General features: G+C 40.9%; 1 protein-coding gene across 1 annotated transcript in view; it reads left to right on the forward strand.

The window, feature by feature from the left end:
- Window positions 1–21,555, forward strand: part of zmat3 (zinc finger, matrin-type 3) — a 34,949-nt gene that overhangs the window by 3,416 nt on the left and 9,978 nt on the right. The window contains 3 exon segments of the mRNA XM_078208050.1: window positions 328–734; window positions 6,805–6,924; window positions 12,222–12,391. Of these exon segments, the coding sequence (XP_078064176.1) occupies window positions 328–734; window positions 6,805–6,924; window positions 12,222–12,391 (697 nt within the window).

Below are 21,555 nucleotides of genomic sequence, written 5' to 3' on the forward strand. Positions count from 1 at the left end.
TGCTGTTCAAAAGGATCGCAGGTTAAAAAGTTAGGTTGGTGGCTAATCTGGTATATAGACTAGAAAGCTTCTATATAATACTGGAGGTTGGGCAGTCAGTGTAATAGAAAATTATAAATTATTATAAATTCTTATTTGTAATTTATAAAATTGGCAATAAAATGCAACAGCAGTCAAGTGATGCAAAGAAGGTGTGCAAAATCAAAATCCTGTAGATATTGGAAATCTAAAATAAGAATAGAAAATGCTGGAAATGCTGCAGGTTAGGCAGCATCAGTCGAGAGGGAAACAGTTAACTTTTCAGGATATTAACCTTTTATCAGACAGGAAGTGAGTGCAAATACATAGCATATTGTAAGCTTTTAATTTTATTCTTTTGCTTAGCCCCAGAAACGAAGATAAAGTCTCCTTCTGGATCAACAATGTGCCAACAGCCATATCGCCACACAACTCTATCCCAGACATTGCAGCCTCTTGCTATCGAACCTCTGCTCTTAAAGCAACCACAAAATCTTCAGTCTACCTCATCTGCAATGATGCCACCATCCTCCCAGTTGTTACCTACACAGATGTTCAAACCGTCTCAGTCAGAGCTTGTTCTGTCACCACAAGAAAAAGTACCATCCTTTGACGCAGACCAAGATCCCATTTTAGCAGATCTCTGTCGGCCACTACTTTGTAAATTGTGCAATGTATCCCTGAATTCAACACAGCAAGCACAGGCACATTATCAGGTGAGTGGATCAGCAAGGAAGTATGCGTTTTGCATTATTTTGAATCACACTATTAAAAATAATTATAGGTGAATTTGTATGACAAAATGCTAAGCCTAAATTTTCTCATTAGTATTATTATTTAAAATAAATGGTTGAATGGCAATATAAAAATAACAGCAATTGGAAAATCTAGATTAAATCCTAACCTGGAACTGTGAATACCATCATCCAGCATCTTGGAAGTTATTGTTTTTGCTTAGCTACTTTTCTTGACACTCAAAATTACTTCTGCCAATGTCGATTTGTATATTTAAGTTAAAACCTTCATTGGTTCTAAAAATAAGTGTAATCCAGTTAAGGCACTGTGAATTAAGTCTTGCCTGATATCCAAACGTATGTGAACATGCACAACTAAATACCAAGCTGCACTTTGGAACTATTCTTCAAATCTGCTCGTTACATTCATCTTGGAGTGAATTTCTTGCAGTTGTGCTGGTGGCATGTATGTGAAATGCTAGAAGTGAATTTATATATCGATAAGTTGATCTCTCAAGGTTAGTTGTGACACGCATCAACTCCGATCTCCCATTTGCCTGGACCCATTAAAGTTCGCCTATCACTGCAACTGTTTCACTGCTGACGCCATCTCCCTGGCCCTACGCTCAACCCTGGAACATCTGGATAACAAGGGCACTTATGTCAGACTCCTATTTATTGACAAAAAAACAGAAAATACTGGAAAATCTCAGCAGGTCTGACAGCATCTGTGAAAAGAGAATAGAGCTAACGTTTCGAGTCTGGAGGACCCTTCGTCAGAGTTAAAGAAAATCAGAAAGGATTTATACTATGAGGAGGTGGGGACTGTAAAAGGACAAAGGGAATGTAAAATCTTTTCTGATTTTCTTTGCCCTTAGCCCTGATGAAGGGTCATCCAGACTCGTTAATGTATATTGTGAAAAGTTGTGGTTCCAGCACTGACCCCTGAGGCACACCACTAGTCACCGGCTGCCATCCTGAAAAAGACCCCTTTATCCCCACTCTCTGCCTTCTGCCAGTCAGCCAATCCTCTATCTATGCCAGGATCTTACCCTTAACACCATGGGCACCTAACTTATTTAACAGTCTCCTATGTCAAAGGCCTTCTGAAAATCTAAATAAATCACGTCCACTGGTTCTCCAGATACAGACAGAAGCCGGAATTGAACCCGTTATTAGCCACGTCTTTTGGGTGTATCCCTTATCAGTGAGGGCCCTCAAAGCACTGGGGCAGCTGTGAGTGATTCAAGATGTAAGAGACATGCAAGCTGCCAGGGTACCTCACACAAATCTGCATATCTGCTTTCAGTGATCATATCAGCTGCATGCAGAGTGAGTAGAATCCTTTTCTATTGATAACTATTACCAGCTACTGCCAGGGAGCTCTGAAGCTCACATGTGTGCAGTCCTGCACTTGTGGGAAGCCTGAGATTACAGTGATTCCCACTGCTTTGGCAGCCTGGCTGGCTTCATCCATGAGAACTGGATGTAATGGTGTACTTTATTGAAAAGGGCATAAGAAAATGTTATTATATTAAACATAAATGTCATTGCAATTGTGCAGCAATTCACATTACTATTTGTTGCAAATATGGGTTTATTGTTGAAAGAGCTTTACTTATCTTCACATTTGACAATTTTAAATCACTCAATTGCCGAAGAATCTTAAATTATTTCTATTGTGCTGCAAGTTCATGGTTAGTTGAAATGCTACTGTTTAAAAAAAAAAGCAGATATTTTGAACAGCATTACCTAAGTTTGTTCTCAATAGCAAAAGTGTCAGCATGGAAGAAGTCAGTTTGCATTCTTAAGTAGTGGAGGGATTCCTAAACAAGCCTAGTGAAAGAACTATATTATGCAAATCCTGATGCTTTCTGTTTGAATTTACAATAAGGAGGCCAAATAGTCTTCATGTCATCAACTATACATTCTATTGTATAGTAACCTGAAAAATACTAGAACAGTATTCCTATGCTCAAAATGGTTGTTAAAGATTTTAAATTTTATCAGTTACCTTCTATTTTTATTTTATGTTAACTTTATATTGTTTCTCATTTAGAAATTAATTGACCATCAATGAGGTTTTCCACAGCAGTGATACTAATGCTGAGTCATAAATTGTGATTGATGAAATGGTGGAAGATGAATGTGTGGCTGAGGGACTGGTGCAGGGGGCAGGGATTCAGGTTCCTGGACCATTGGGACCTCTTTAGGGGCAGGGGTGATCTGTATACAAAAAACGGGTGGAACTTGAATCACATGGGGACCAACATCCTGGCCGGTAGGTTGGCTAAGGTTACTGGGGAGAATTTAAACTAGATAGGTTGGGGGGAGGGGAGCTAGAAGAGTTGACTAGGATCAAGGAACTAATTGATGGGGTGGAGGATGCAGGGGTAAGGGGAATTACAAAATTAATGGTAGAGGAGAGGGTGCAAGTGAATGAAGGCGGTAATTTAGATAAGGGAGTAGAGGGAGAGGGTGTTCGCGACTCATCAAAGCGGGTCCAGATAAAAGCTGGAATAAGGACACTTTGCCTGAATGCACGAAGCATTCGGAACAAGGTAAATGAGTTGATGGTGCAAATCAGCACGAGTGGGTACGATCTAGTGGCCATTATAGAAACGTGGCTGAAAGGTGACCAGGACTGGGAGATGAATATCCAGGGGTATCAGGCGTTTAGGAAGAATAGACAGGAAGGAAAAGGTGGTGGGGTCGCGCTATTAATAAGAGATAATATCAGGGTAGTACTGAGGGATGACATAGGCTCTGAGGAACAAAACGTGGAATCATTATGGGTAGAGATGAGGAATAGTAGAGGGAGAAAGACACTAGTAGGTGTGGTATATAGGCCCCCAAATAATAATGTTGAGGTAGGGAGGGCTATAAACAAGCAGATAAGGGATGCGTGTAAAAACGGAACGGCAATAATCATGGGGGACTTCAACATGCACATTGACTGGCAGACTCAAGTCGGTAAGGGTGGAATGGAGGAAGAGTTCTTAGAATGCTGTCGGGATAGTTTCCTTGAACAGCATGTTACGGAACCGACGAGGGAACGAGCTATTTTGGATCTGGTATTGTGTAACGAGGTAGGTAGAATTAAGGATCTTATTGTGAAGGACCCTCTTGGGTCTAGTGACCACAATATGGTCGAATTTCTGATTCAGATGGAAGAGGAGAAAGTTTGGTCCCAAACCAGTGTCCTCTGTTTGAACAGAGGGAAATATGATAGGATGAGGGATGAATTGGCTAAGGTAGACTGGGAGAGCAGGCTGGCAGGTAGGATAGCTGAGGAACAGTGGAGGATTTTTAAGGAGATCCTTTTCAGTTCTCAGCAAAAATATATTCCAGCAAAAAACAAGGATTGTAAGAAAAGGGAGAACCAGCCGTGGATAACGAAGGAAATAAAGGAGAGTATTAAAATAAAAACAGCTGCGTACAGAGTGGCCAAAAATAGTGGAGAAACAAGTGATTGGGAAAAATTTAAGAAACAACAAAGAGAGACTAAGAAAGCGATAAAGAAAGGAAGGATAGACTATGAAGCTCGGCTAGCAATTAATATAAAAAATGATAGTAAAAGTTTTTATAAATATATAAAAAGGAATAGAGTGGCTAGAGTGAATGTTGGACCCTTGGAGGACGAGAGGGGGGAGTTAATAGTGGGAAATGAGGATATGGCTGAGTCTTTAAATAAGTTTTTTGTGTCGGTCTTCACGGTGGAGGACACAAATAGTTTGCCAAATATTAACGATAGAGGGTTGGCAGCAGGAGAAATACTTAATACAATTAATGTTACCAGAGAGGCAGTGCTGGGTAGACTAATGGGACTGAAGGTGGATAAGTCCCCGGGTCCGGATGGAATGCATCCCAGGGTATTGAAAGAAATGTCAGAGGTAATAGTGGATGCGTTAGTGATTATTTATCAAAACTCGTTGCATTCTGGGGTAGTGCCGGTTGATTGGAAAACGGCTAATGTTACGCCGCTGTTTAAAAAAGGAAGGAGACAAAAGGCGGGTAACTATAGGCCGGTCAGCTTAACGTCTGTAGTAGGGAAAATGCTGGAATCCATTATTAAAGAGGAGATAGCAGGGCATCTGGATAGAAATGGTTCGATCAATCAGACGCAGCATGGATTCATGAGGGGAAAGTCGTGCTTGACGAACATGTTGGATTTTTATGAAGATGTGACTAGGGCGGTTGATGGAGGAGAACCGGTGGATGCGGTGTTTTTGGATTTCCAAAAGGCGTTTGATAAGGTGCCCCATAAAAGGCTACTGAAGAAGATTAGGGCACACGGAGTTGGGGGTAGTGTGTTAAAGTGGATTGGGGACTGGCTATCCGACAGGAAGCAAAGAGTCGGAATAAATGGGTGTTTTTCCGGTTGGAGGAAGGTAACTAGTGGCGTGCCGCAGGGATCGGTACTCGGGCCGCAACTATTTACCATTTATATAGATGATCTGGAGGAGGGGACGGAGTGTAGGGTAACGAAGTTTGCAGACGACACAAAGATAAGTGGAAAAGTGAATCGTGTGGAGGACGGAGAAGATCTGCAGAGAGATTTGGACAGGCTGAGTGAGTGGGCGAGGATATGGCAAATGGAGTATAACGTTGAGAAATGCGAGGTTATACACTTTGGAGGAAATAATAACAAATGGGATTACTATCTCAATGGAAACAAATTAAAACATGCTACCGTGCAAAGGGACCTGGGGGTCCTTGTGCATGAGACGCAAAAGCCCAGTCTGCAGGTACAACAGGTGATCAAGAAGACAAATGGGATGTTGGCCTATATTGCGAAGGGGATAGAATATAAAAGCAGGGATGTCTTGATGCACCTGTACAGGGCATTGGTGAGGCCGCAGCTGGAATACTGTGTGCAGTATTGGTCCCCTTATATGAGGAAGGATATATTGGCATTGGAGGGAGTGCAGAGAAGGTTCACCAGGTTGATACCGGAGATGAGAGGTTTGGATTATGAGGAGAGGCTGAGGAGATTGGGTTTGTACTCGTTGGAGTTTAGAAGGATGAGGGGGGATCTTATGGAGACTTATAAGATAATGCGGGGGCTGGATAGGGTGGAGGCGGAGAGATTCTTTCCACTTAGTAAGGAAGTTAAAACTAGAGGACACAGCCTCAAAATAAAGGGGGGTCGGTTTAAGACAGAGTTGAGGAGGAACTTCTTCTCCCAGAGGGTGGTGAATCTCTGGAATTCTCTGCCCACTGAGGTGGTGGAGGCTACCTCGCTGAATATGTTTAAAGCGCGGATGGATGGATTCCTGATCGGTAAGGGAATTAAGGGTTATGGGGATCAGGCGGGTAAGTGGTACTGATCCACGTCAGATCAGCCATGATCTTATTGAATGGCGGGGCAGGCTCGAGGGGCTAGATGGCCTACTCCTGCTCCTATTTCTTATGTTCTTATGTTCTTAAATGCAAAAGGCAGTGATCTGACTTTGTGCTGCGAGCAGGAAGCCTAACCTAGTGGAAATGTATATCAGAATTGTGGATGTACTTTATAACTATAAATCACACTTAGCATGTACTTTCATTTCTGATATTTCATCATGAAAATTATCCTGAAGGCATTTTTCTGTAAGCAAATTTTACTGCACATTAATAATAAAAGCAGAAAATTCTGAAAATACTCAGCAGGCCAGGCAACATCTGTGGTGACAGAAACATACAGTTTTATCTGAACTCAGCAGTTTGGACAAGTATCAACCTGACAATTACTTTATTTTAATGATATAAGAAACGTTTTCATAGCTTCCCATAATTTGACTTTTTAAAATGCATTTTGGAGACAATTTGAGATAAGCGTCAGGAGGGTATGAAAATATGGAGAAAGTGTCTGTAGAAATTTGGCATAGGCCTAAGGGCTACATGAAAGCAGGGCAAAGATGACAGAGGTAACACAGTATTTATTTCTTGTGTGGGGTGCCAACTATGTTTCGCTATATACAGGTGAAGATATTTTTGTGAGTATAGTGTCACAATATATAAATGTCTGTTCTCTCTACCCAAATAATTTTTAAAAATTTGTTTTTCTTAGGGTAAAAACCACTCAAAGAAACTTCGTAATTATTATGCTGGGCATCAGTGTGTGGCTGCTCCCAAAGTGACTCATTTTGTAGATCAGCCAAGCACGCAACTCCATCCACCAGCCTCCCAGGTAATGTAAATATATGCTGATAGTAAGAACATCCGGATCTGGAAAAATGACTGAAAATTATAATATTTGTTTCTTGCAAAGCTTGTATAATTCAATTGTCACCATTGTCATTTAATTTTAACTGTATGCAATGATGTAGTCAATTTTCCAGCACTCACTGCAACTTTGAAAATAAAGAACTTGCATTTAGCACCGTTCATATACTCGGGATATCCCAAAGCACTGGAGAGCCAATGTTGTATTAGGTGTTAAATTATCTAACATGTACAGATGAGTTTCTGATCAGCATTTAGTGATATCAGCAGATAGTGTGATCAGCAACAAATACAAGCAGCCATTTACATGTGTCTTGTATTAATCCTGGTTAACAGCTCAGACAAACTGCTAACTTTAGAGCAACATCTAATTTAGGGTGGGGGGGGGGGAATGACTTATTTGTACTCTTGCAAATTCTTAGCAATTTGCATTGGCATTAAAATGAGACATCAGGAAGAAACTTGATATTCTAATTTTTAGTGACGTTGGTTGCAAGATTCAACTCTTCAAAGCACCATGGGATTTTTTTACACCAGACAACAGATTGGGCTTCAATTTAATGTCTCTGCTGATAAACAGTACCTCTAGCAGTATAGTACATACTTCTTCATCGGGGTCGGTTAGCTCAGTTGGCTAGACAGCTGGTTTGTGATGCAGGACAAAGCTAACAGTAAGAGTTCAATTCCTGTACCGTCTGCGGTTATTCATGAGGTTATTCAACCTTGCTGCTTACCTGAGGTGTGGTGATCCTCAGGTTAAATCATCACCAGTCAGTCAGCCTATGGTAAACTGGGACTACGGTGACTTTACCTTTCACATACCTCCTCAGTACCACAGTGAAGCATCAGCATAAATTATGTGGCCAAATCTCTGGAGTGGAGCTTGAACCCCTGACTTCAGACCAATGGTAAGAAGTCTCACAATACCAGGTTAAAGTCCAACAGGTTTATTTGGTAGCAAATACCATAAGCTTTCGGAGCACAGCTCCTCCGTCAGATGGAGTGGATATCTGTTCTCCAACAGTGCACAGACACAGAAATCAAGTTACAGAATACTAATTAGAATGCAAATCTCTACAGCCAGCCAGGTCCCAAAGGCACAGACAATGCGGGTGGAGGGAGCATCCAACACAGGCCAAAGAGATGTGTATTGTCTCCAGACAGAACAGCCAATGGACCAAGGCTGATACTTAACTATTGCTATCTATCGGCTACTCAAGATGCATGCAACAATGTAAAGATGAGGTAAAATGTAAAACCTGGGAGTCTTGCTTGGAATAAGAACAGCCTGAATCTTAAGGACTTTCTTACACACATATTGCTGTGCCCCTGCTAAATCTGTTTGGAAAAACGGATCACTTTACTCAATTACAGTGACAACATTCACATAGCTGCATAATCTGTTGTGGATTCCTCATAAGTGGATACCTTATGTGCTAAATGTGCAAGTTGTTCAACCTAGGTAGAATCCTTTTGGCCGCGTGAAAGAATCCAGCTAACTTAACTTTTGAAAGAAGATTTTATTCAGCAAGCACTTTAAACAAAAGCTGTGGCTGCTTATTGACAGTAAAGGAGTGCAGGTTAACATTGTTCGTCAGGACAACTTTATAGCAATTGCAAAACCGTTGCAGCAATTGGGGGTGGTGTTGAAGAGGCTCTTAGTTGTACAGGGTATGCCTAGTTTAGTTCCATTTTTCCCTATGAATCACAAAGCTGTTAAAGAGACCCTTTATGAAGGAAACATCTCTGAGGAAGAGATGGAAGAGATACTGGAGATACTTACAAACATGTCAACAGAGCCTCAAAGCATTTCTCAGCATGGCACCTAACATAGCCTGGCCTGCCAATGTGCATCAGGCAAGCATACTTTAATGGAAAGCACAGTTCATTTCAAAGTGGAAGAGACTCCACACCAGATCTCAAAGAGCATAAATTTTCTAAAACAAAGCCTTGACAAATTGGCAAGTGGTACAGTGGTTAGCACTCGCAGCGCCAGGGACCCGTGTTCAATTCCGGCCTCGGGTCACTGTCTGTGTGGAGTTTGCACATTCTCCCCGTGTCTGCATGGGTTTCCTCTGGGTGCTCCGGTTTCCTCCCACACTCCAAAGATGTGTGCGTTAGGTTGTTTGGCCAGGCAAAATTGACCCTCATGTCAGGGGATTAACAGGTAAATGTGTGGAGTTACAGGAATAGGGCCTGGGTGGGATTGTGGTTGGTGTAGACTCAATGGGCCGAATGGCCACCTCCTGCACTGTAGGGATTCTATGACTAGAGAATTTTGTAAACATTTGAGGAAAGGATTTACTCCCAACTTCTGTGAGTAAACTTCACAAATAAAGTAGTGGTGTTGTTGGGACTTCCTGCTCAATGTTAACTTGCTTAGTATTGTCCGCCATGCTGACAATTAACTTGACAATCATTGCAGCCTTTCAATCACCTCTGGAAAATTCAAATTCTACATATCAATGGCTGTCCAAGGTTATGAAAAATTAAATAGTTAGTCATCTGGTAACAACGTTATAGAATATTTCCAACTTTTAGAAATTGTCCAAACATTTAAACTATGATTTCCAAATGTGTATTTAACTTTTCAAATAGACTGCTATTCGTTTGGCTTTCTAGTGTTAAAATGCTTCACTTGTAATGGAGATTAATTTGGCATGGTTTGACACTAGGATAGGATGGGCATTCCTTTGACCATGTGTAAAACTTTTATACTTCAGAGTATCTCCCTTAGTTGTCTCAGGAAATGGTGCCAAAACTTTACATGAATTTTTGGTAGTTTTTTTTCTGGTGGCACTTACAGATCTTTAGTGTTCAATGCATGCAAGACCAAGGGCAGTCATCCGTCTGGCAGTTGCTTGCTTCATTTATGGACAGAAGTTTAGGCAATCAGCATTAATCTGCATTGTGTAGAATATACCTTCTTATGATGGTATAGCGGCAAGGTGGCACAGTGGTTAGCAATGCTGCCTCGGGGTCGATTCCCGGCTTGGGTCACTGTCTGTGTGAAGTTTGCATGTTCTCCCCGTGTCTGCGTGGGTTTCCTCTGGATGCTCCGAATTCCTCCCAAAGTCCAAAAATGTGCAGGTTAGATTGATTGGCCATGCTAAATTGTCCTGGAATGTGTAGGTTAGAGGATTAGTGGGGTAAATATGTGGGGTTACAGGGCTAGGGCCTGGGTGGGATTGTTGTCAGTGCAGACTCGATGGGCCGAATCGCCTTCTTCTGCACTGTCGGGATTCTATGATATTTTCAAAAATGAATGAACTTGCATTTCAAGTGTGTAATCATCTGGTTCAGGACCAGTAAGCTTTTGTTTGAAGTAGACAAAGTTTGAAATCCGTGTTACCAGCTAAGAGAATAAAACCACAAGAATCTTCACAGGTAAGGGTTTGCACAGTAATTGCCCAGGAGCACAAACCTCCTTAGGGCAATTGCTCCATGCTGGGAACCGTCCAAAAATGCAAATTTAAGTCAGATGATTCCAACAAGGCTACACCAATATTTACTCAGGAAAAGTTAAAAGAATGAAAAGCTTTTCTAACTTCAGGGTAACTATTGTACAGACTTTAAACCCCCCCCCCCCCGAATCGACCTATCCACTTAGCTTATTTACCACAGCTGGTACTGTAAAAAAGGGTTGTGTCCTTCTTCACTTACAGAGCTGGACGTCCATGCTGCCTGGATCTTACCTGGTCTGAGTTGGAAGGTCAAGCGAGATAGGCACGGAAGAAATTTATTGTATGTAATTGGGCACAGAATGGCAATCCGATGCTGATTATCACTCTGACAAAGTTATTGCCCACGAGTAACTCCCTTCTCATGTGAATAAGCAGAAAGACCTTGGTTTGAATTATCTTTGAAGGGAGATCAGTATTGTTTTGTAAATGGATGAATGAGATCCCAGAAACAGTAATAAGATGTATGACTAATCTTATACTAGTGTTTATTAAATCTGAATGTTGGCCAGGATGATGGAAGAACTTCCTCCACTTCTTGAGAGAAAAAAAATATTGGCCTTTGCACATCCAGCTAAAAGAATAGACTTTAGTTTAATGTCTGAATTAAAAAAAAACACCTAGTGCACTACATGCTGAAGTAAGCAATAAGCTTTAATTCAATTTTATAAAAAATTGGTCTATTTATTTATCTTTTGAAAAATCTATTGTGCTGGTCTCAATTTTAATCTCTCTTGCTTCACTGCCCCTGCACTCCCACCACACTAACCCACTGCCACTGGACAGGATAGGGCCAGGAATAGGGCCTTGGGATTACGGTAGGATGTCAGTTATGATCCTTTTCTTGTCTGATGGGTTTGACAGCAATTCATCCTCACATCTGTCCTTTTGCTTACCTTTTATGGAAAATGGCACAGACTGTAATTTTCAGGAAATTCACCTTCCACGTCCATTCCTGCAGACCAGCTTTGCATCTCTGAAATTTGATATGCTATATTCAAGCTAATAGAAGATATCCACTAGCAAATTATGAGAAAGCTCCAGTCCTTTGTTTATTAGCAAAAATGAATATCAAGAGTGGACTGATAATTGAACATTTCAGATATCCTGCCACTGGCCAAAACCTCCATCAAAGTAGCTTGCCTGTGACATCTCGCTGGGAAGTAGTACGCCACAGCTCACTGTTCAAAACTTGTCAAAAGCAACGTTCAGAAATACTGCACTCTTTGAAAGTTCAGGGAGAGCATTCTGACAGTGGTGGCTGCTCTGCTGGTGTAGACCCAGCTTTGTATTCAATACAACATTATTTTAAGACAAACTAAAAGTAACAAGAATGTACTGTTGCTAGAATATGAATACTATGTGCTGCTAAAATTTTAAATTGGAATATGCTAAATAAAAGGAGGTGAACTGGATACACATTCCTAAAACAAGAGGAATTAATCCAACTTGTCCCCAGAGAGCCCATTGTTGCACTTTGGACTTGACACAAACCGGAGTTATATTTCACATATTATGATAGAATCGCATACTTTTGTTATCAAAAGTGGTTGCATATTGACACAAAAGTGATAATGCAGTTGCATTTACAGTACCTAATTCTGCAAACATCACTAATTTTCAATAACTAGAATACTTGAATGTTGCCTCATTTGGTCTTTGTTATCAATGCAACACGAGAGTAAGGAATAACAATGATTGTGTTTTTTCTTTTATGTACAGGATCTCTCTGTAGACTTAACATTCATCACTTGCCACCTTTATGTTTGTGAATTATTGATGAATGTTATTTTCCATTCAGTCAGGGTCCTCCAAGACAGCAGGTCGTGTGATACTGGCCACAGCAAATGATTACTGCAAACTCTGCGATGCCTCTTTTAGTTCCCCAGCTGTGGCACAGGCACATTATCAAGGAAAGAACCATGCCAAGAGACTGCGGCTAGCCGAGGCCCAGAAATCCAATTCACTTTCGTATGTATGCTCACAACTAAGAATTCAATAACAGGATTTTTAGTGTGTTAAGTTTTGTACAACATCTACTTTCTGTTATAACCATCATAATTTTGAAAAAAGTAAATAGATATTTCACCTCTAAACATAGAAACCTAAATAAATTTTGTTTCGCTGATAGGCATCTAAATATCAGTTGTTTCTTTTACTGTCTACAGACAAAGGTGATTCTTCCTCATGCGTTCATCCTCTACATACCTTAGGACAGGCCTATCATCCAGCCAGCAGTCAATCATTGGAACAGTGCCCTCTTGAGAGTTTTGAAATCTTTTATCTCCACCAGCCCCCCAACCCGCACTCCCATCAATAAGTGCACATTGCATAGAGAGCCATTCTGAGCGCTGTATTTCCTTCATTTCTGGCAGCAGCCTCAGACTTTTTTTTTACCCTGTCATTAGGAAAGGCTTTTGTAAAGTATTTTCTGCTTTGTAATTAAACAGTTCCAACTTTTGAAACTTTGGTTCAGTTTTTATCTCAGATATCTTCAATGGAACCTTTCACATGACAAGTATGCTGATATTCATCCCCATACTAGGGTGCAAACTTTGAGTGTGCAGTAGTGGATCATTCTCCATGAAGACAGAAAAAGCTTGAATAATTTTTCATTCATTGGGAGATCTTAAGAATCAGGATCTCTGAAATCTAATTGTAAAGAGAAACATAGCTAAGTAATGCCTGAGAAAGTTCTGTCTTTCAAAGAAGACTTTTGAACTTAATTGTGACCAGTTTTAAGAGCATTGGTTGTAGGGATGTCTGTTAGACTGAAAAGGAAGCCAGTAATCATTTTCAGTTGAGACATTTTTCCCTAGTTTGTTCATTAACACCTTAATGTCAGAAGAAGTCGGTATCCAGTGCAATGTAGTTTTGGACTATCTGCAACAATTTCCAGTTAACAATTTCAAAGCATTTTTGATTTGATTTCTCATAGAGGCATAACCCAGTAAATTTTTCTGACCTAAAAACTGCGATTACCACAATTCACAATCTTGACTCAAACATATCTTTGAACACTACTGATCTACCTGACATTTATGGATTTTAAAAACCCTTGGCATTGGGACAATGTACAACCCAAGAAATATAACAGAAGTAGGCCACCTGGTCCTTGATGCCTGCCCCACCATTCAATATGATCATTGCTGATCTATGCCGGCCTCAACTCTTTTTCTGTCCCATTTCCCCATAGCCATCTATTCCTTGATCTATCAAATATATATCCACCTCCACTTTAAATACTTCTAATGATTACTTTATACACCAGCCCCTCATGTGGCATCTTGCCAAATGCCTTTTGGAAATCTAAATACATTACGTCTATCAGTTGCCCTCTACCTACTCCCCCTTTACATCCGCAAAGAATTTGAGCAAATTTGTCAAACATGATTTACCTTTCATAAAACCATGTCGACTAGGTTTGATTATATTCAGCTTTCCTAACTGATTAGCCATTTCCTCTTTGATTATTGACTCCAGTGTCTTGTCAAGAATAGATGTTAAATTAACTGGCCTATAGTTCCCTGCCTTCTGCCTTTCTCCCTTTTTGAACAAGGGTGTCACATTGGCTGTTTTCCAATCTTCTTTTCCAATCTATCCCTAGTTGCCTTGAGAAGGCCTTCTCCTTTGATGTTGGTTGGGAAATTCCAAGATTGATATGAAGGAACAGCAGTATCTTTCCAAGGTAGGGCACTGTGTGAATTGGAAGGGTCCCTTGATAATGTCATGCTTCCCAGTGTTAGAGGGTCACAGGGAGGGAAGTGTTGTCAGGTTATCGGAATCTCTACCTTGAAGAAATGTTTAAGTTGAAGTAAAAGCTCCCAGACAATAGAAACCAAAATCAGCTATAGTATGCTGTCTGACAAATACAACAGCCATTTGTCATGGAAAAAATTGCTTGATTGGTGGATGTTGGCTTCACAAATTTCATATTGGTTTCAGCTGCTGCTCCAATATATTTCATACTGTCGCAGTAGTTCAGTCTATTACATCTCATTTACTTCAAGTTTTTGAGGTTCTTGTTATCTATTGTCTTCTGATTTACAAAGCAATGAGAAGACCTGAGAGTAAATTGTTTCTTTGCATCCCCATAGGTAGATCCAAATACTATTGATTTTGAGCCTGCCCTTGTTTGGTAAACCTACAATTTCATGACACAGGTTAGAAATTTGTCCTGGGTGGTATCACATGGGTTACATTTTATGCACCCACCCCCATATTCAGTTCCGTTAAAGTCAGTGGAACATCAAGGGCCAGGTGGCCTACTTCTGCTTCTATTTCTTGGGTTGTACATTATCCCAATGCCAAGGGTTTTTTAAATCCATAAATGTCAGGTAGATCAGTAGTGTTCAAAGATATGTTTGAGTCAAGATTGTGAATTGTGGTAATCGCAGTTCTTAGGTCAGAAAAATTTACTGGGTTATGCCTCTATGAGAAATGGGAATAACATGTAACAGGTGAATGATTCTCTGCCTGTTTTGTGGAACTACGCAAGGCATATTTCTACCTGAACATCTCAGTCTTGGAAGCATTGGAATTATCAACCTTCTGTAAGTTTTTACAGATTTCCCAATAACGAGAAACCCCCTCTTTGGGAAGTAGTTTGAAGAAATGCAAGAGTATTGTAAGAAAAGGTTTACACTCCTTTCAGTGGAAAGCCAGCTTCTACTTCTGCTTCATCTTTTCTTCCACATCATAGATTTGTTTCCTGATCTTATTAATATTTCTCTCACAATGATTGGTGTCATAGTATTTGTGAAAAAGATTTTTATGAATAGCTTTGAGCCGTTCTTTACATCTGAGTGGAGGATCAGCTTCTTTTACATAAGATTTTAAAAACTAATATCAGGTCTGTATCGGTGCTGAACTGTGCTACTTGTGCCTTTGTTGTGATTGGTTCATAAAATTTTGCCAACAAGTATTGTGAGCTTCTCGAAGGATGTTATATAACTTCTGCATCATATAAAATGGTTTGTTTTAAATAGCCAACAACCAAAAACTGATCCATTTTCCACCTGCTTCTTCCTAAAAACTGGATTAATTGTCTTAGAATGCCAATTAAACCTATCCCTTCCATGATCTGGCGGACATGGTTTAATTAAGAGAAACAAATTGTCAAATAGAGGTTTTCTCCTGTTGTGGTTAGTGTAGAAAATACCCTCAAAACATTCAGCACCAAATGGATGACATTGGATTCATGAGAGGTGAGTTTTCGACCTTGCTGCACCTGGCGCAGATCGCACCTATTCCAGGAAATAGTGCGCAGGCCAAAAAATTGGTTCGCCGCCTGGTGCCAAATGTTTTGCAATTGTCCAAGCTTCTTTCTCATGGCACAAGCCGGACCGCAGCCAGAAAGGGTGTGAGACTGATTAGCATGAAATTGACTGGACCCCAATTGCAGTAGCGAATTCAGCGCACAATCGTTCCTCATCCCGGAATGTTCCCACCTCTCCGGCGAAATCTCACATGGGCGCGAATCACTCCACAAGCAGAGAGCAGGCGCAATGGCCATACCAGGGGGCTTGGAGGCCATTGAAGCCCCCAAGCCATCGGTGACATGGTGGTGTCCACTAGACACCCTGGCAGTGCCCACCAGGCACCCTAGCAGTGTCAGCTGGGAACTGCCAGTGTGCCGGAGCAGTGCCAAGGGGATGGGGCCTGAGTGGGGGTATGGGCTATGTTGGGGGAAAGGGTCGTGTGCAGTGGAAGTCAAGTATTTTTGTGGGGGGGGGGCGGTTCATGCAAAGGTGGAGCATGAAGTGGGTCATGATGGGGGTGCATGTCAGGGGACAGGCGTGGAGGGGACGTGTCAGGGATTGGGGAGGGGAACCCATCTGGAGGGCCCCAATGCCGCTGACCATATCAGGGAGAGGTTGGGGGAAGATGCCATCGATGGGGGAGTCCCGATGTCTGTAGGGGGAGGAAGGGGTCTCCCAGTACACTGAGAGATTGGGGCGCTCTTGTGAAACAAAGCTCAAGCGCTCTGCAGCCAGGCTCATCTGCATGTTTAGGCGCCCCTTCGCCCCAGTACCAGCGCACAACTCACCACTCTCCCACAAAGTGACGGAGTGTGGGACATCTGTGGTGTGGAGCGCACCTGAAGGACTGGCGCGGATTGTTTTGGTTTTCTCACCTTAATAACAGTTGGGGAGGGGGGCTAACTTCCCAAATGTCATGGAAGTCTGAAAATGGTTTGGGGGGTGGGGTGAATCCAGCTGTAGACTGCTCAGGGCGCCATTGCAGCCCCCCCCCCCCCCGCCGATGGACACTGGACCTCCCTCATTATCAATGGCATGTTCTCCCCCAACACCAACACAGGTTGCCTGCATTAGGATCCTCCTGATGAGTCTGCTGATGGACCCCTAGGGCCAACCCCCTGCACGATCCCCCACCTTGCATAGCCCCCCCCCCTATTGCATAACCCCCCTGTCTTTGTGCATACCCCCACGTCATAACCTCTCCCTCACTTAGACCCAACCACTTGGCACTGCCCCTGGCAAACTTATGGTTCCCAACCGGGCGCTGCCAAGGTGCTGGGTGGGCACTGCTATGGTGCCCCTGCCTGATAGGCACTGCAATGGTGCCACTGCCTGATGGGCACTGCTATGGTGCCACTGCCTGATGGGCACTGCCTGGCCACGCCCCCAACTACCTAGGGGCTTCAATGTCCTCCAGTCCTCCCCGGCGTGGCCAGGCAGCTTGGTCTCTGCTGGTGGAGTCCAGCAGTGATTCTGCCAGCGAGAATCACGCCAGTGAAGGGGAAGATTCCGGGAGGCCAGAGGATGCTATGCGGGAGCAGGTAAGTCCTTTTAAGTTAGATTTCATTTATGTTAATAGGTTTCATGCCCTTTTTGGATATGAAGCCAATCTCACCTGCAAAACAGGGCTAGGAGGATATGAATTTTTATTCTCGCCCACGATCTACATGGCGAGCCAGTAAGATTGCGTCCCTAGTTTTTTTGGGAATATTCCACCCAAGGTGTTGTATTTTACAATCATATATTACGATGTTTCAAAGAAATATATTTGCAATATTTATTTAATCCAAGCCTCAAAACTGGTAATATCACCAATGATTAAAGGCACATTTTCTGTGCTTCTATGTTTTATAGCATTCTTATAGCATATGAAGCAAGATAATTGTTAGCTTCTAAGAATAAAAATTCAGGTTACCACTTCATAAAGCTAAGGACTGGAATGTTTATCTTTATGTCTGAAAAGGCCAGTTCATGACAACTATCCTTGTGAGTTAACATTAAAAGTGATATTTTAGATTTTGTTTTTTGAGGGTATACATTTGATTAATAGTAATACCTTTAATATATAGTACGCTGTGAATTCGTAACCAAAGTTACTGTCTTGTGAATTGATTCATAAGGCAACCTTAATCTCAAATTAAAGTAATCCTGTGCCCAATTACAAAGATTATTTTAGTTGTTATATTTATTGCCTACCCTTTGTTGCCTTTTGAGGATGGTGATATTTTTTGGGCATTTGTATGAGGTTGTTAATTAGGGAATTTCAGGATTTTGACCTAACATTATCAGATTGAGAGAATTAACCTATGAGGAGATATTGAATAGCCTACATTCGCTAGAATTAAGAAGAATGAAAAGTGATTTAATTGAAACATGTAAAATTTTTAAGGGATTTGACAGGGTAGATGATGGGTAGATGATTCCTCTCGTTGGAAAGTTTCGAACTAGGGAGATCAAAGTCTCAGAATAAGGATTTGATCTTGAAGGACTGAGATCACTAAAAAGGGTTGTGAATTTTAGGAACTCCCTACCCCAGTGAGTGTTCATTGAAAATATTCAAGACCAAAATTGATAAATATTTAGCTGTTAAGGGATAGTGTAGGGTGGCAGAATGGAGGTAGATGACCAACTATGATCTTCTTGAATGACTGAGCAGGATTGAAGGGCCGACCAGCATGCCCTTGCTCCTATTTCCTATGTTCTTATCTTGATACATATCCAAACCGACATACCTTGTGCTTTGGAAGGAATTTTCACGTGATAATGTTCCCATGACATTGCTCTTGGTGGTAGAACTTACTAGAGTTGGGAGGTGCTATCAAAGTAAAGCTTAGTGAGTTATGAAGTACATACTGCAACCACAGTGAGCCAGTAGTGGATATCATAGACAGGGTAGTTGATCAAGCAGGCTGCTCTCTTCTGAATTGCTGTATTTATTGCATTTGCTGCTGCTCCACACATCCACGCAGTGGTCTATCAGTGGTCTATTTTGAGTCTTGATAGATAGTGGATAGCCTTTGACAGATCAAAAAGTAAACTACTTAAAGCAGTATACCAACTTCTGCTCTTCTCTTGTCGCCACTGTGTTGATCTTTAGTCTATTTAAGCCAAGCAATTGATAATGTAGGGATTCTGTTATAGTTTTGCTACTGCTGTGTACCATGGGCAGATGGCTGGATTTTATTGTTGAAGATAATACTTTCTGCCATTTATATGATATGTAATACCGGCATTTGTCAGGCCAAACCTGGATGTTGTCCAGTATCATATGGGCTTGCACGGACTGCTTCGTTGTCAAAGGAATTGTGTACAGAGTTGAATGAACATGTGACATTATGATGGCAGGGAAGTCTTTGACAAAGCAGCTGAAGATGGTTAGGCTGAGGATGTAAGGTATGGAAAGGAAAAACATAAGGAAGAAAGTAAGACCAAACCTACCTTCTAGATGATCTTACTCATTATTTGAAAGTAACTTATCTTAGACATATCTTGTACACATCCTCCTCTACTATTTCTAACTCTTATTTCAAGTGTATTTATTGTTGTTTAACTTTGTTATTGTTTTCTTCTCCAAGTAACAATGCCTTCAATTCAGTCTCAAAGTCGGGAGGACTGGTCTGTGGGCAGGCCTTTTTTGTTTTAGACTATTGAGGGAAATTAGTTGACTCTGTTATGATTTCAGTGAGCATAAAACCCCTCCAAGGGGCACTGGTCTATTGATTTTTGCCCCCTCTCCCAGAAAAAAATAGGCATATCCTAAGGTACATGGTGGATAAACTACATTTGAAGAATAAGGAGGACCATATCAAAGGTAACTAATCTTACTTTATATTTATGTTCAGCAACTCAAAGGTGTCAAAGAATAAAATTGGTCTTTTTGCTTCTTGTCACCTTGCTAAAAATGATACCAGTTATCATTCATTATTACTGATGTATCCATGTTAATTATTAGAAAGGCTTACATTTCAATAAGTATGCCATAATAGTAGCATTATAATTCATAGCTTGTTGATCTTACTGTTAGAATAAGGTGATTTTTGCTGATTTGTAAAAGATTTAAGTATCGAATGAAAATCAATCTAGTGTGTAAAATGATGTAATCAAAACTTCAGTTCCTCTAATTAGTATTCTAACGCTGAAGTTGTATTATATTCAGTATAACTTCAATATTTGTAAATCAGCTCCCTGGAGATGGTCTTCAGCCTTCATGTTTTAATGTGCTTTGTGGTCTACTGCATTGAATAACCATTTCTGCAATTCTTATTTAGTTGAAAATGGCAATTAAAATTATTTCTATATATTTTTTATTCATTTATGGGATGTGGGTGTTGCTGGCTAAGCCAGCATTTATTGGCCATCCCTAATTGCCCTTGAGGAGGTTGTGGTACCTTCTTGAACCGCTGCAGTCCATGTGGTAAATTAATTATAAATTAGTACAGAATTAACCTAGTAGACCAAAAGTACACAGGATATGTAAATGTTCAGTCACCTTTTTTATTAATACCTTGTATGTATAAGGGGTGTGACTCTTATGTACCTTTTAACATATACAACAGGTAGACATGAATGATGATGGGAAATGAGCAATGTAAATGTTGCTGATCAACAGTTTTATGAATAGTGTGCTGCGTTTTGGAGGAAATTAATTACATTTTTAAGATTGTGCTTTTATTCAAGTTGCATCAAAAAATATTTTCCAATCAAATGTTTCATTTTGTCAATGACTTAACTGTTTAAACGAAGTTTGCAATCTCAGCTTGGCTCAGTGATAGCGTTCTACCTCATGTGTTAGAAGCTTGGGGGTTGAAGCCCCCTCCAGAACTTGAGGACATAATTAAGGCTGACACTTCATTATATCATTGAAGAAATGTTGCATATTTTGGAAGCATCAATTTTAAGATCATAAGACGTAGGAACAGAAGTAAGCCATTTGGCCCATTGAGTCTGCTCTGCCATTCAATAAGATCATGACTGATCTGATATAATTCTCAACTCTGTTTTCCCAATTTATCCCCATAATCCTTGATTCCCTTACTGATTAAAATTCTGTCTCTCAGCCTTGAATATATTTAACAACCCAGCCTCTATAGCCCTTTGCGGTAATGAATTCCACAGATTCACTACCTCTGAGAGAATAAATTTCTCCTAATTTCTGCATTAAATGGACAACCCTTTATTCTGAAATTATGCCCTCTAGTCCTAGACTCCTCCACAAGGGGAAATGACCTCTCAGCATCTACCCTGTCAAGCCCCCTGAGAATCCTATATATCCCAATAAGGTTGCCTCTCATTCTTCAATACTCCAATGAGTACAGGCCAACCTATTCAACCTTTCCTCAAAAGAAAATTCCTCCATACCCGGGATCACCCAGGTGAACCTTTTCTGGACTGCCCAATATCTTTCTTAGATAAGGGTGCCAAAATTGTTCACAGTATTCCAGGTGTGGTCTAACTAGTGTCTTGCATAGTTTTAGTGAGACTTTCCTATTTTTATACTCCATTCCCTTTGAAATAAAGGCTAACATTCCATTTTCATTCTCCATTACCTGCTGAACTTGCATGCCAGCTTTTTTGTGATTCATGCATGAGGACTCCCAAATCCCTTTGTGCTGCAGCTTTCTGCAGCCTTTCTCCATTTAAATAATATTCAGCTCCTTTATTCTTCCCACCAAAGTGCATAACTTCACATCTTCTAACCTTATTCCATCTACCAAGTTTTTCCCTTGCACTTAACCTGCCTGTATCTATCTGTAGACTCATTGTGTCATCCTCACCACTAGCCTTCCCACCAATTTTTGTCATCTGCAAAATTGGCAATAGTACATTCACTTCCCTTATCCAAAACATTAATATATATTGTAAATAATTGAGGCC

The sequence above is a fragment of the Mustelus asterias genome, chromosome 3, assembly GCF_964213995.1.
Source record: "Mustelus asterias chromosome 3, sMusAst1.hap1.1, whole genome shotgun sequence".
Classification (NCBI taxonomy): domain Eukaryota; kingdom Metazoa; phylum Chordata; class Chondrichthyes; order Carcharhiniformes; family Triakidae; genus Mustelus; species Mustelus asterias.